The sequence below is a fragment of the Sinocyclocheilus rhinocerous genome, unplaced genomic scaffold (assembly GCF_001515625.1).
Source record: "Sinocyclocheilus rhinocerous isolate Xijiao unplaced genomic scaffold, SAMN03320098_v1.1 scaffold4319, whole genome shotgun sequence".
NCBI lineage: Eukaryota > Metazoa > Chordata > Actinopteri > Cypriniformes > Cyprinidae > Sinocyclocheilus > Sinocyclocheilus rhinocerous.
The window spans coordinates 107,646-123,147 of record NW_015658510.1 but is presented as its reverse complement, the minus strand read 5'-3'; the positions used below and the strand labels follow the sequence as shown (position 1 = coordinate 123,147).

At 38.2% G+C, this 15,502-nt stretch overlaps 2 protein-coding genes across 3 annotated transcripts in view; both read left to right on the top strand.

The window, feature by feature from the left end:
- LOC107722303 (phosphatase and actin regulator 1) overlaps positions 1-4,676 on the top strand; it is a 25,582-nt gene extending 20,906 nt beyond the window's left edge. For both annotated transcript variants that reach the window (XM_016530600.1, XM_016530599.1), the window contains 3 exons: positions 117-257; positions 1,724-1,800; positions 4,042-4,676. In XM_016530600.1, coding sequence (XP_016386086.1) covers positions 117-257; positions 1,724-1,800; positions 4,042-4,057 — 234 coding nt within the window. In that variant the 3' untranslated portion in view covers positions 4,058-4,676. The remainder of the gene's footprint in view (positions 1-116; positions 258-1,723; positions 1,801-4,041) is intronic.
- A 6,351-nt stretch (positions 4,677-11,027) lies between these two features.
- LOC107722307 (C-C chemokine receptor type 5-like) lies at positions 11,028-13,724 on the top strand. Its single transcript, XM_016530607.1, has 2 exons — positions 11,028-11,203; positions 12,513-13,724. The coding sequence occupies exons 1-2, from the start codon at positions 11,176-11,178 to the stop codon at positions 13,499-13,501; spliced, it is 1,017 nt and encodes a 338-aa protein (XP_016386093.1). The 5' UTR covers positions 11,028-11,175; the 3' UTR covers positions 13,502-13,724.
- The last annotated feature ends 1,778 nt before the right edge of the window (positions 13,725-15,502 follow it).

The window sequence follows — 15,502 nt, the reverse complement described above, 5'->3', positions numbered from 1 at the left end:
CGTGCTGAGTGTGTGTGTGTGTGTGAATGTGTTTGTGTGTGTGTTTATAACGTGCTGAGTGTGTGTGTGTGTGTGTGTGTGTGTTTATAACGTGCTGAGTGTGTGTGGTGTTTCAGCTGAGTCAGAGGCCTACAGTGGAGGAGCTGCGACACGCTAAGATCCTGATCTGCTTCTGTGATTACGTGGAGGTGGCAGACGCTCAGGACTACGACAGACGCACCGACAAACCCTGGACGAGACTCACAGCGGCCGACAAGGCGAGTCAGATGAGTGTTGATGGCTGAGATGTGATCGGTCCGCTACTGAGAGACGCGTCACATCTGGAGGGCTTAGACTGTGATTTTCATTAGTGATGCACTGACATTCGACAACTGAATTATTTTGAACAGAGATCTTTTACTCTGTTTTCAGTTTACAAATACTTCACTAAACTCTATTTGTAGCTCCTGCCATTCAATAATCACAATAAGCTTTTTTATTTGTCCCTTTTGATAAGAAACAATGTCTCCGCTTTCAATGAGTAAATGTGTTTTTGCTGCTCTTTAATGTGTGCTGACAGATGCTGGAGTGAAGCGGTCGTCTCTTCCTCTTTACTACTAGTTACAGCAGCAAATAAACATGAATGAACAGCAGAAACAGAACAACTCGCTGAAATCAGTCCTGAATCACAGAATCAATCAGTGATTCAACCATCAATAAAACAGCTTGTGATCAAAAATGTCACCTAACATCACGTTTACCTCAGAAAAGACGTTCAATGACCATAAACTCGATCATTAGCTAGAAAAAATTACTGTAGAGAGGAGCATTTTGATAAATATATGCAGTATATTACATATTATATTTTACAGAATCTGTTGACATTTAATGTATGTTTGAATAAATGTCATCTGTCATTTAAATGTTTATATTTCAGCAATAAATCGGAATAGAATTATAATTATATTAAAAAGAGATTAAAAAAAACTGCCTCATGTGCAATTTAAATGTTTATTTATGTTTATTAAATATATTTGATTAATTAATTGATTAAATAAATTATTTTCCTTTTTTTTTTTTTTTGGCTAAATTAAAACTTTAATTATGTTTTTATTTTTATTTATTTTTTAAAGTGGTGCATCACTAATTTTCGTGCAAGAAGCAAGGCAAAGCACATTTGGCAAATACAAACCGAGATCCTACAGAACAGAACTTCAGCTGTGTAACCTTCAGAGAGTAGTGCTGCTTCACAGAAACATCAGCTAAACATGATACGATTTATTCTGTTGGAAGTTTGCATTAATATTCATAAATCTTAATGCAAAAACACTTCCTGAGTGTTACATGTTAAGCACTGTTCTGGTGTTTTGTAATTGGAGCAAAATAATTAGGTAACAAAGCTGTGTGCAGAAGTGTTTAGTCACTAAAATGATCAATAATATAAAAATGAAGAGAACTGATGGAGTAAGGTGTGTGAATGGCAGGTAACTCCGCCGTCAGGTGTGTGTGATCATGCTCCGCTGATCGACGGGTGGCACATTGAGCAACACGTGCACCTGTTCAGATGAAAACTCTGAGCTCCTGTTACTCAATGATGCTCCGTTATATAAATGAAGCGACGAGAGGATTTACACAGGTCTAAACTGAGTTTGTGAGCCTCTTCAGGGAGCTGGAGTGACACATGAACTCTGTGTGCGTGTGCGTGCGTTTGTGCGTCTGTGTGTGTGTGTGTTTGTTGCTGCAGGCCGCCATCAGGAAAGAGCTGAATGATTTCAAGAGCAATGAGATGGAGGTGCACGAGTCCAGCCGCCATCTGACCAGGTGAAGCATATTGAACTGTTGTATAAAAATCTTTAATTTAATATTAAAGGGGATAGTTCACCTAAGTGATATTTTAAACCCGTTATTGTCTGTTTTAATCTGTTTTACCAATATAAACAGCCAGCAGAACTGCTGTGTTTCTCCGAGCCACACACAGCGGTGCTTCATTCCTCACATGATTTGCGTTTTGAGTGAATCGGTTGAGCGAATGATTCAATGAGTCAATCATACAGACAGTCACTCGCTTCATTCCTGAATGATTCAGTCCTTTTGAAATCAAATGATTTAGTGACTCACTCATTAAGACAGTGACTTGCCACCACCTATTGGTGCTTTTAGTTTCATATTCAAAATCATATCAACTGATGATCAAAATCATATCATAAAATCCAAATCAACTGCAGTATGAATGCGTTTCATGCCACTTCTGAGCTGCATTAAACAATCTGTGTAAATACATCTAAATGGTACTTCAGATGCAGCTTTTGTGCCACTTCTAGTGTTAAGATGGGTTTTGTTAATACTGACTTCATTTGAGTGTTAACAGCCTAATGTTGTCTTATTATTCTAACTGAATTAATTGATTAAATGTATGAATTTGACATCAAAGATGAGACATAAAGTTAGAAAAAAATCAAGGACGTATGGACAAAACATTTTTTGTGGATTTATATAAATTGAGGCTGTCAAGCATTTATAGTTGTTTGACTATGCTTGATTACACTTTGGCAGTGGTGCAGATATTGGGGAATAATATTGCTAAACTATATCATATGGTATAAATATACGAGGGTGATTTGTATTTTTCACTGCTGTGATTGATGACCGGTGCTCGGGACAGAGCAGATTAGATGTAATCTGGATTATGTAATCAGATCCCAAAAATGAGCTATTTGTAATCAGATTATGTTACGTTTTAAAATGCTTATAATTAGATTAGTTACTTTTATTACATATTCACACAATGGCAGCAAATTATTCATAATGTATTGATTTGTCTTAATAATTTCCTATCTAAAAAAATTCTACTGCTTTTATACATTAGCACACACCAGCCACGAGTCAGCTGACTATAATTACACAGAAAATGAAGAGGCCACACGGCATTTAAAGAATATTTCAATAATTTAACGACACATTCACAGTTCTCTGATGCCAGGTAACTGTCTTAATGACATGCAGATAAACCAAATATCTTTACTGTTCAAGTGTTGTATTTCAATTGTTTTTATTTTGAAATGACTTAATTTGTTTAATTTGACACTTATGATTTTAAATAATTATTTGCTTTTCATCACAACCCCCAGTTTGGGAAACTCTGATGTAATGTTTAATGCACTTCATTATGTTGATAAACATAAAAAAAATTTTTTTTTTAAATATTATTTTTTGTTCAATAAATATACTGTCATTAAAATGTTAATATAAAAAAATATATATATTTTAAAAATACAGAAACAAAATTGTTTTAATAAGTAAAGATTCTGAAAGCATTGAAGGAGAACCAATAATAATTGAATATATATTTACAGTAGTAACAACAAATGATATTTTATTATATGATATGATTAATATCATGTTTTTAAATATGATGGTTTCATTCTAAACATGGTGATTATCTCTAATATGGACACCCAACATAATATATGATATTTACTTCTGAATCTAACCACGTCATGTCAACAAATGGAAAAGTCAGCCCTCTATTAATTATCATGTTAATTACTGTTAGCCCCAACAGCAGGGCGCTTTTTACCCCAAACACCATACTTTTACATATTCCTTCGTTATTTAAAATCTGTTGCTTTAATTATCTTAAACAAAACTGAAATCATAAAGAAGACTTTTGTCTCAAAATATATGCATTAATTTTTGCGATTCTAATTTGCTACTTAAATCTACAACATTTTAAAAAACAAGTAAGCACAGAATCGACTTTGCGCTGCTGCGTGCGATCGCGTCAAGGATCAGACAAATATACAGGTGCATCTTGAAAAGCGGATGTTTTGGAAAGTGCTAAGCTACGTTTTTGTGCCATCTAGTGGTTTAGATGAAAATAATATCAAAGACGCCTTTTGCCCCGTTGTACCCTATATTTTCTTATGAGAAAGATCCAAAAGTAGTCATTACCTAATATGTGTAATCCAATAGATTATATTACAAACTACAGTTTGTAATCTGTAACGGCTACAGTTCATAAGTAATGTACCATCACAGCTGTTTTGATGCTGTGTCTGGCAGGTTTCACCGGCCGTAGAGGAGCACCGCTGATGGACTCGTCACGAGCTGGATGCCTTCAGCAGAACTCCACCACCAGACTGCGATCATCATCATCTTCATCATCCTCATCCTCAGATCAGCGGATTCTCAGGCTGCCAGCGGGGCACTGTTGCACTGACCGCATTCACACGCAGCTTTGGTGAAACACGAGCGCTTTTACAAACGGTCCGTTCGACAGTTCACGCATATTTACAGGATCCCCCGCTGCTGCTTCATCCTGGGTTTCGTTCATCGTCCACGGCACACTCATCTACAGGAGGATCTTTATATGAAGCGTTTCATTCATCATGTGAATCTGCAGGGCCTGAGAGCCTCATTTCTTAATGCATTTTTCTCATTTCAGCTCTGATATTGTCGAAGGCTCTCTCTCACGTGTGTGTGGATGATGATTGTTTTAAGTTATATTTATACCATTTTTCTAGAGTTGCTTCACATCATTTGCATTCTTTTTTTGTCATGCAAATGAAGCATTCGTTGTTATGCCTGTCAGCAAATGTCCTGAAGGCCATCGTCATGTTTTATTCATGTTTTTCTTTTTTGTTTTATACAATGTGTTTTTGAGTTAAATGCTGCATTTTAACATCCTTTCTCACTGTTTTTTTTTAGAAATCCGAAAGATCCAAAAGTAGTCATTACCTAATATGTGTAATCCAATAGATTATATTACAAACTACAGTTTATAATCTGTAACGGCTACAGTTCATAAGTAATGTACCATCACAGCTGTTTTGATGCTGTGTCTGGCAGGTTTCACCGGCCGTAGAGGAGCACCGCTGATGGACTCGTCACGAGCTGGATGCCTTCAGCAGAACTCCACCACCAGACTGCGATCATCATCATCTTCATCATCCTCATCCTCAGATCAGCGGATTCTCAGGCTGCCAGCGGGGCACTGTTGCACTGACCGCATTCACACGCAGCTTTGGTGAAACACGAGCGCTTTTACAAACGGTCCGTTCGACAGTTCACGCATATTTACAGGATCCCCCGCTGCTGCTTCATCCTGGGTTTCGTTCATCGTCCACGGCACACTCATCTACAGGAGGATCTTTATATGAAGCGTTTCATTCATCATGTGAATCTGCAGGGCCTGAGAGCCTCATTTCTTAATGCATTTTTCTCATTTCAGCTCTGATATTGTCGAAGGCTCTCTCTCACGTGTGTGTGGATGATGATTGTTTTAAGTTATATTTATACCATTTTTCTAGAGTTGCTTCACGTCATTTGCATTCTTTTTTTTGTCATGCAAATGAAGCATTTGTTGTCATGCCTGTCAGCAAATGTCCTGATGGCCATCGTCATGTTTTATTCATGTTTTTCTTTTTTGTTTTATACAATGTGTTTTTGAGTTAAATGCTGCATTTTAACATCCTTTCTCACTGTTTTTTTTTAGAAATCCTTTTTAGGCGCCCATCATCCTTCCTTCTGAATTCACCTTTAATAAACGAGATTTAATTATGATGCACTGACAGACGTGTGATCATCATCTCCATAAATATCTGATGAATAAGTTTTTCATCCCAGTGTAAGGACTCAAACTTCTCTTAGTGTTTTTCAGGGTGTTTCACTCGACTGTAGCTCATGTGGTGAAGTGTGTCACAAGTGTGTGAGGGAAAACTCACTAATGGAATAGAGACGACGGCAAATCGATTCTTAGTTTAATGCTCAAACATCCAGCGGGTGAAGCTACAATCATATTCTGCATGCACTTTAGTAATATGCACAATGTTTTTTTATTTATTCACCATTTGAAGTAGATTAGAGATTGTTGAATTATGGCTCCCTCAAGCAGGAATGATTTCAGATGAAGTGCTCATTGTTTTTGCTGAACTGAAGTCCTGAAATGGCAGGTTCTGTGGGAATTTTGATCATAATCTGAAACCTGAAACCAAACTGAAACTCAGCGTTTCCCAACATCAAAACGAGTTTAACCAACCACTCCTGTAGCTCAGGTTGCAAGATGTTTTTCCAAGACCATGTAACGATCAAACGACCTCAGCAGAGGGAAGAATCCAGTAAGAACATTTCACTTCATTTTCATTAGGACGGGTTCCAAATTGTGGCATTGTTTCTGGAAGTCCTGCAGGAATAAGAGTGCTTTCCTGATGGATGCGCTTGGACATTATGGCACCAAATGTTGTCACGTTGGCACAAAATCAAACATCAGCGTCACTGAACTGAACCCATGCAGAAAACTGAACCTTTCAAGGAACCAAATCATCTTTTTAACAACAGTGTGGTTTTGAGAACTTTTAGAAACTGCATGAGTTTATATGAGCGAGTGTCGAAGCGTCCTGAAGCATCGTGTGTCTCCAGTGTCTGAGTCGCCGAGGGATTTCAGCAATAAAACTGACCTTATTTACAAAGATTGTGTGTGTGTGTGTACACGTACTAAAACACCATCAAGAATATTAAAGATCCAAATCCAAGCTTCAGAGTCCAGGTGTTTGTCGTTTAGAAACACAGAAACATCAGTGTAATTAAGTGGAGCGCTTCCAAATCACATTCATCAGTGCTGTCATTAAAACAAAAGGCCTTCACAGACCAAACATATACTAAAAGTGTAGAAATTATGAACATAAACATGCAATTCAATGAGTAATTCTTCAAAAAGTTCTCAATGAAATTGTCACACATTAAAAAGCAAGAAGGATTTTGAGTTTTCACCCTTTCAAAACTAAGACAGCAACGTGCTGTTAATTTGATTTTATTTGTAAAAAATGTATATTGTATTTATAGTATGTTTACACAGATAAATGGCCAAATTTTTAGTTTTTATTTGAATATATATAGTCCATATTTACACATTTCTTTTTTTTGTTAAATGCCTATATTTCTCCTTCCTCGTTTTCTTTCTTCTGCTTGTTTTGAGGAAGACCTTGCACCCATTTCTTGCACATTTTTTTTAAATGCACTTTTTTTGTCACATCTGCACTTAATTATTTGAACATTATTAGAGTTTTTAGAGAGCTCATGAGGAATCAGATCAAGTCGATCTCGCACCCGGTGACGAATGTGACTGTTTTGAGCTCCGTGTCCAGCGCAATTCAATGAGTAATTCTTCAAAAAGTTCTCAATGAAATTGTCACACATTAAAAAGCAAGAAGGATTTTGAGTTTTCACCCTTTCAAAACTAAGACAGCAACGTGCTGTTAATTTGATTTTATTTGTAAAAAATGTATATTGTATTTATAGTATGTTTACACAGATAAATGGCCAAATTTTTAGTTTTTATTTGAATATATATAGTCCATGTTTACACATTTCTTTTTTTTGTTAAATGCCTATATTTCTCCTTCCTCGTTTTCTTTCTTCTGCTTGTTTTGAGGAAGACCTTGCACCCATGTCTTGCAAATTTTTTTTAAATGCACTTTTTTGTCACATCTGCACTTAATTATTTGAACATTATTAGAGTTTTTAGAGAGCTCATGAGGAATCAGATCAAGTCGATCTCGCACCCGGTGACGAATGTGACTGTTTTGAGCTCCGTGTCCAGCTCGGCTTGCGAGGGAGTCTCTGTTCGATGGGAGGTGAAGTATCTGACCTCCACGGGTCTCTGTGAGGCACCTCGTCTCCAGAGACGCTTTCTGCTTTGGTTTTCTTTAGGCAGCTCCTCTTGGGTGTGGGACGGCCCAGGACTTTCTCCTTCAGCCAGATCCCACACCTTTTCCAGGGAGAGTTCCCCGGCTTAATAAGAGCCGTTTCCCTCAGCTGATCTGCTTCTCTTATGGTCTGCTGGAATATCTCTTGCATGTTTCTTTCCACAGTAGATGTGTAATGCCTCTGGATCATGGGTGTATCGGGCCACGCCACCCTCCCGGGCTCCTGAACCGTGACGGAATGCACCAAGAACGTCCCAGTCTCAGCCAGACGCTCCCATTTATTCTCCGTAAGCTTCAGGAAAGCCTTCAGGATGCGTTTGGAAGCTTTGGTCGGCATGTCTCTCAGATGGGACAGCATTCCCCTCTCAGGAGCCGCTTCCTCGTCTGCAGGTGTGTTCCACCTGTTCCTCACCTCATCTCTCCAGGGCGAGGGAAGCGGCTTCGACTGGCTCCGTAGGCTGCAGTAAGGCTCTTCTTTATAGTCAAAGTTGGTTTTAGTGACCTTCATGCAGCTCTTGGGCCGTCCAGGGATGCGTTTGGGTTCAATGGGCAATCTGTAGGACACGTCTGCCCACGTGACCAGCTTAGGACCAGGGTTCTCTCTCGGGGGATTTACTAACAGGTTAACAAGTTCCTCCTTCCAGGAGAGAATGGACTCAGAACTGCTTTGCGAGCTGCGCTCCGCCATTATTCTCGCTATACTCCTGAATCAGAATCAGAATGACCAAATATCGATGCATCAGAATCAGAATTATTAATGACTCACCGCGCGCGTGACGTCATCGCGCCTGTGGTGCCCGTGTGACGTCACAATGGCCGAGTTCTAAATTAGAATGCACGCATGAATGAATTGCAGAATGAAAAGATGAAGTTTGTGCTTCTACTTTAAATTACGATGATTTGCATTTCTGGTCTTCTTTAGATCAAGGGGCTTCAAAGGAGGTTCCAAGAGGAAAAACTGAGGGGTAAACATGAATTATTAATAATTGTTTTCAATTAGTAATTCCATTTTCCACATGGTATTTCAATTGTACAACATAAAATGTCTTTTTTTTTTTCATTAATTGTCTTCATAAAATCACACTATTTTTTATTTTTTTGCTTTATGTGCCACTCCTACCAGATGTCTTGCGATTGGCTTGTTTTTATTACATTTCTAAGTGCATCAGTGGCGGATCCTGGCATGGGTAATAGGAAGCTTCCTGCTTTCTTCTCTTCTATATACTTAATTTTAGGCGGTTTCTATAGCGTTATCTTACTGACAAATGTGGAGAGCGCAGTAATGTAAGGCGCGAGCACGAATCTCTCCAGCTGGCGGATTTTCTTCGCTCTCACACAACACTGACGTGCGCTTTTAAATAGACAGTGTTCTCTTGTGAGTTGGCTCTGCTTTCTCAGATATTGCGTGAGCATGCTCAAACTATGCCCGTGCATCACTGAAGACAAGAAGGGCTTTTTTTAATTCAGGTGACGAGTAGGCTTATCCAACTAAATGGAAGCAAGCTGATTATAGTCAGCCCTCTCTAGTTATTTCTCTTATTACTTAATACTTTGAGTTAAGTGCCTATTGTAAATATGCATTTATTAAATTATTTTGTTTTATTTAGCGCGCACGCGGTTTCAGTTTCCGGTGTAGGTATTTTATATTAGCATTATTTTACTGACAAATGTCGCGAATCTCTGCTTTTGCTCAAACTGTGTCCTGTGCGCTGGGAATGAATTCTTTTGGCACCTGGACTAAACCTTGTCAAAAGTTATCAACCAATCAGTCTTCCACGACTGAAATGCTACGTGAAATCTAATTAGATGGAATTCTTTTGACAATCAATGATGGATCTGCAATTTCGTTACAATATTTAATATTTAGTCATATTAATCAAAAGTATATTAGAAATGGCTGGGAATGGGGTGCTTGGATGATTTGTACAATAACTGCTTGGTCAAACCCCTCTGAGCGATTTATCTAAACAAACAAAAAAAGTATATGATTCGGTTCAAGTGGTCATACATGTCTTGTGTATACTTGGGTTGGGTTATTTATATATATATATATATATATATATATATGTTCAGTGTTGGGAAGGTTTACTTTGGTTACAGATTACAAGTTACCCTATTTAAAATGTAATAAGTTGTGTAACTATTTCAGTTACTTTATTAAAGTAATGTAACTGATTCGATTACTTTTCTAAGTTTCTAACGAATGTTTTCAATCATTTTGAAACATTTAAAGCAGTGTTACAGTGGTGCTCAGCACTCATTACTGTCAGACTTTCACAATCCTTCATCATTTGAATGAAGATTATAACTTATGATTAAAGCACATCCACCACAAAAGCACCTCTTGTTACTTTGAGATCGTTCTGAGGTTAAATACAGATTTAAAACATGACAAGAAATAGTTTAATAGCTGTGATACTGTTTTTGAAATCAAATCTTTGCATAGCTATGCCAGGAAACACGGGCATCTAACAGTTAATCTAAAAATATATATATACATAAACAGTTATCTTATAAATGTGTCCTATTCTGTGTCCTAAACTCCTGAAACATTGGTGACACGTATTTTAGAGCAGTCAATGCAATTAATGAAAGAAATCAATTAAATCTGTCTGTGGGTGTGTGTTAGAAAATATTCAGATGTAACCCCCTTTAACATTTTCATAAGTAACTGTAATTTAATTACACATTTTTTCTCAGTAACTTTAACTGATTACAGTTACATTTATTTTGTAATTAAATTACGTAATTCCGTTACATAACTTACTCCCCAACACTGTATATATTGTTCATGAAAGAGCTTATTGACATCATTTATGTAGAGAAGTTCAGGGGCTTTGGAGTCAATGTTACAATACACATCATCAAAGCAAATATGATATGTTATGATATTATAGTCAGGGTTCAGATAAAGTTTACTGGAAGCCGAGAAATGAAGGAATATTTAAATGTAGTGCCTTAAAGTGATGCTGAATGTGATTCATCTCAGGTTTGGCCAGATCAATCTGAAACATGTTTTTACAGTGTTGTTTTCTGCATTCTGTAGCATGTGTCCCATGAAAACCACTCTAGCTCTCACTGAGCCTCAGAATCAAATCCGTTCTGCTACTGTACCTTTAAGACTTCTTTCATTACAAGTAACGTAATCGGATTACTTTTTTCCAAGTAACTACTTTTAAATTTAGTTACTTTTTCAAATAAGTAACGCCAGTTACTTTGTTTTTCCATTTATTGGCTGGCAGCTCTCCTGTCCCATCTGGGAAATTAATTCATTTTATCATTTTATTTTTTTTGTCACTATTTCGTTTTAAGGAGGTAAAAACAGTCCTAATCTGACACGCAGTGGAATTCTGTCAGAGTGAAAGTTTTGGCGTGTTTTTCGGGAAGTGGGCGGAGTTCGGGGAGTTTTGGGACTTTCCTGTTTGGTTAAGCTTTTTGACAGACAGGATGGATCACACAGATTTCCCAGATTCAGCTGCTATAATCAAGAGCCATGACCGAGGGCCCGGGGACTGCAACTGGTAGGTCACTAAACTGTCTATTCATGCAGCTGTTCCTACAAATTCACAATCTGTGACCCATTCAGGTGATTTTACTATCATTACATATTCAGCAGCAAGCGCCAGAGGTTGTCATGGCAACCAGATGCATCGTACGCAAATGATTTTCTGCGTCTCGTGTATTTTTGTCTCGCTGAAAATATAAACGTTTGTAAACACGATCTCAAAGTAGGTTTTATTAAGCAAATGAACGTGTGAAAAGCACTTGTGAAACACAACAGGCGAGCAGAACATCTGCCAAAATACTGCTTTTTATTACACGGATGAGATTGGGGGAGGCATTAGTGGGTTTGATTTATAAATCTATTTTCAAAATAACAATTTAAAACGTGTTAAATAAGTAAATTATATGCATATTTACTTCTGAGTTGAAAATACTGTTTATTTTAAAATATAGGCGGATATATAGTTAGTAAAATCTTTCAGTTTCACTTTCATTGTTCCAATTTTTAAATATCACAATATTCACTAAATTTTAAATAATCGTTTATTAAAAAGTAAAGAATAAAAAAATACCCAAAATTAAAATCAGCATTAGGTATTTAAACATGAAACAAGTTAGGGTTAGGTGAACATTTAAACATCTTCTCAAAGTCCTCAGTTTACACTTAATGCCTGCTCTGACCAGAAGATGTCAGGAAAACACAAACACAATTCAAGTTCCTACTTGTGCTGTACACTTTAATACATCTTTAAAGCAGCACTATGTAACTATGTAACGCTCTAGCGGTTAATAAACAGAACTGCACACATCCCGCGGAAGAACATTCTGACCGGAACTACTTCTCTAAGTTTATGTCTCTGGCGATTCACGCAGGTGTGTGTTACTCCGCAGCGGTGACCAGGCTACAATAGTCCGAATATAAGTACTTATTCGGAATAAGACAAAAACGCGGTTTGGAAGATGAATTCATGATGTACTCGCTCATTATATACATTTTGCACATTTTGAACACAGAAAAAGTTTACCAGTTGTTATCGAGGGATAACATACCTCAGAATGTCGCGACTGACCAATCAGAATCAAGTATTCCACAGAGCCGTGTAATAATGACTAGTAAACACTTATAAACATTTGCAAATGATGAATAGTTTCCACTTTAGATGATTTATAAATGAAAGTTATTATAAAGTGTTGTTACCTAATATTTTGTCTACTTTCAAACCTAAAGAAATGTTGAAAGATTTCAAAATACATCATAAAATAATTTAAAATAGTCCTATATGATCTTAAATGAGCTAACAGTGTGTTGTGTGTGTGTCCTGTAAGCTCCAGCAGCAGACTACAGTGACTACTATGACTTACATGATGAGACTGGATCAGTGTGTGCTGATGTGAACACAACGGCCTTCAGCGGGCTTCTCTTTCCCGTCCTGTACAGCACAGTCTTCACGCTGGGTTTGCTGGGAAACGCTCTGGTCCTGTGGGTCCTGATCAGACACCGTCACAGAAGCAGTCTGACAGACGTGTGTTTGCTCAATCTAGCCGTCTCTGACCTGCTCTTTCTCGCCTCGCTCCCGGTCTGGGCTCACAGTGCCGTGGACGAGTGGGTTTTTGGCTCGTTCGTGTGTCACACTGTAACCGGTCTCTTCATGACGGGTCTCTACGGCAGAGTCTTCTTCATGGTCCTCATGACACTGGATCGCTACGTCATCATCGTCTACAAACACAGCATCTGTTCCAGAAAACGGCCTGCACAAATGGCTCTGGTGTTATTTGTATGGATGCTCAGCTTGTTTGCGTCCCTCCCTGATATTGTTTTTGCCAAAGTGAGAGAGAGCATCAAAGCGTCCTGCGGATCTGAGTTTCCTGAAGCTGCAGCCTGGATGTCCTTTACGTACCTGAACGTCCTGAGCTTGATTCTGCCTCTGATTATCACGAGCTTCTGCTTTCGCCGGATCCTCAGCGTTCAATCAGAAGAAAACCACAGCATCGTCAGACTCCTTCTGGCTGTGCCAGCTGTTTATTTCTTCTTCTGGACTCCATACAACATCGTCACGTTCCTCGTGTTCCTGCAGACGAAGGGCTACATGTTTTCTTGCGAGTGGTTTAATGGTCTGGCTCTTGCCATGCAGTGGGTGAAAGCCATCGCATTAATCCACTGCTGCCTCAATCCCATCATCTACACCTGTGCGGGACAGAAGTTCAGAAGAGCAGTGCTTACGGTCCTTCCATCGTGCTTCAGCCAATACATAACCTGCTCTCCACAGTCCCCCGAGAGCGGAGCTTCTGAATGCTCCTCTACACTGATCGCATAAACACCTTCCTCCAGACAGAGGCTCATATTCTCACTCTCCCCGAGTTCACTTTTTAATAAACACGTACTGAGTGTAGTTGTCTTTGCTTAGTTTTCTGACAGTTTTGTTGATGATGATGTATGTGAAGTAGTAAACTGCACGTATATCGCATGCATATCGCTCATATTCTAGACATGCAACAGGAATGAATGATTTCATCAACATTTTAAATGTTAGTATTTGCATCAAGTGCAACACATTTAGCTTACATTCTGAATTTTAATAAAAATATATGATTCATTACAATTCATTGTCCTGCTCAGAAAAAAAATAAAGGTACAGAAGCTCTCACTGCGATGGAACCCAATACTGTTTCTGTACCTTATTCACCTCAAAATGGTGCATTTTATTACCTAAAGTCATATCTTTTGAAAGGGTATCGCCCCGGGTTTTGTGCCTTTGTTTTGAGAGTGTGTGTGTTCAAATTAATATACACTTTCACTGTTACATTACCTCAAAACTATTCGTAGTTTTAAAACTCCTAGAGGTAGAATTCCTTGAAATACGAGACGTGTTGTATATGTGCAGGTGGAGGTATATTCATCACAGACATGAAGTAAACCACATCTCTCTGAAACATGGAGCCGCATGTGATGTTAATGCCACTTTCACTTTTTAAAGTCTCTTATTGTGTATAATATAGTACAATAAGTGTAAATGTAATTAAAAAGAGAAAGGGAGACTTAATGTGCTACAGAAATCACAACAGCATATGAACACATACACAAGAATAACAAGAATGCATTGTTTTTAATGTAAGAGCAATGCAGCTGTTTGTAACTTGTATGTTTGAGGCTTCCGGTGTCATTCACATTCACTGAAGAACAGTATGTTATGCTGCTTGATACTGCAAACTGGTATTTGTTATCAGATTATTTTAATGTGATGTATTTTAGATTTATTTGAATGATTAATGGTTTGTAGCCTGTCAGCAGTTTTATTGTTTGCTACACTAGTGCTATTCTTTTACTGATAGTGACTAATGAATGGGAAGTCTCGCACAATCACAGGAAAGAGCTTTACTTCTGCGATAAAACATAAAACATAAGATGGACAGGCTAGTGAGAAAATACAGGTCTTAAAGGGATAGTACATTGAGGCTACTTGTGACTTGTAGGACTTTCATGATTCTGTGGAACACAAAAGAAGATTAAAATGTCTGAAAAATGTTTTGTACAATGAAAAAACAACAGGTTTGCACACAGTAACAACTTGAGGGTGAGTGAAGGATGACATTTTCATTTTTGGGTGAACTATTCCTTTAACAATATCAAAAGTGTGAGAGCCCCGGAAACAAACTTATAAAAATATTGTGAGAACATTGTTTTGAAATGTACCCCCCCCCAACAACATTAGAACATTCTACTAACTTAATTTTCACCCAAATTAATATTATTTGAACATTTATCATTAATATTCTAATAACGTTAAAAAGTCCAGTTTTCTTGTCATGATAAGAACATTATTTAAAGGTTATAAAAACGTTTCTTTGAACGTTCATGAGTGTGTGTGTGTGTGTGTGTGTGCAAGTGTGTGTGTGTGTGCGAGTGTGTGTGTGTGTGTGTGTGCGTGAGCGAGTGTGTGTGTGTGTGTGTGTGCGTGTGCGAGTGTGTGTGTGTGTGTGTGTGCGTGTGCGAGTGTGTGTGTGTGTGTGTGTGCGTGTGCGAGTGTGTGTGTGTGTGTGTGTGCGTGTGCGAGTGTGTGTGTGTGTGTGTGTGCGTGTGCGAGTGTGTGTGTGTGTGTGCGTGCGTGCGAGTGTGCGTGCGAGTTTGCGCGTGTGTGTGAGAGAGTGAGTGTGCATGTGCGTGCGAGTGAGTGAGTGAGTGAGTGAGTGAGTGTGTGTGTGTGTCCTGGTAATTCCCTGCGACCAAATGTTATGGACATTTTTTGGTCCCCATGAGGAAAACAGCTTATAAATCATACAACTTTATAAGTGTTAAAGTGTTAGAACTAGTTTTTGCG

Bases quoted from the DNA above. Each gene is read 5' to 3' on its own strand.
- LOC107722307 (XM_016530607.1), top strand. From the start codon at position 11,176: ATGACCGAGGGCCCGGGGACTGCAACTG. The intron at 11,204-12,512 runs GTAGGTCACTAA...GTGTCCTGTAAG, and splicing joins GGGCCCGGGGACTGCAACTG to CTCCAGCAGCAGACTACAGT.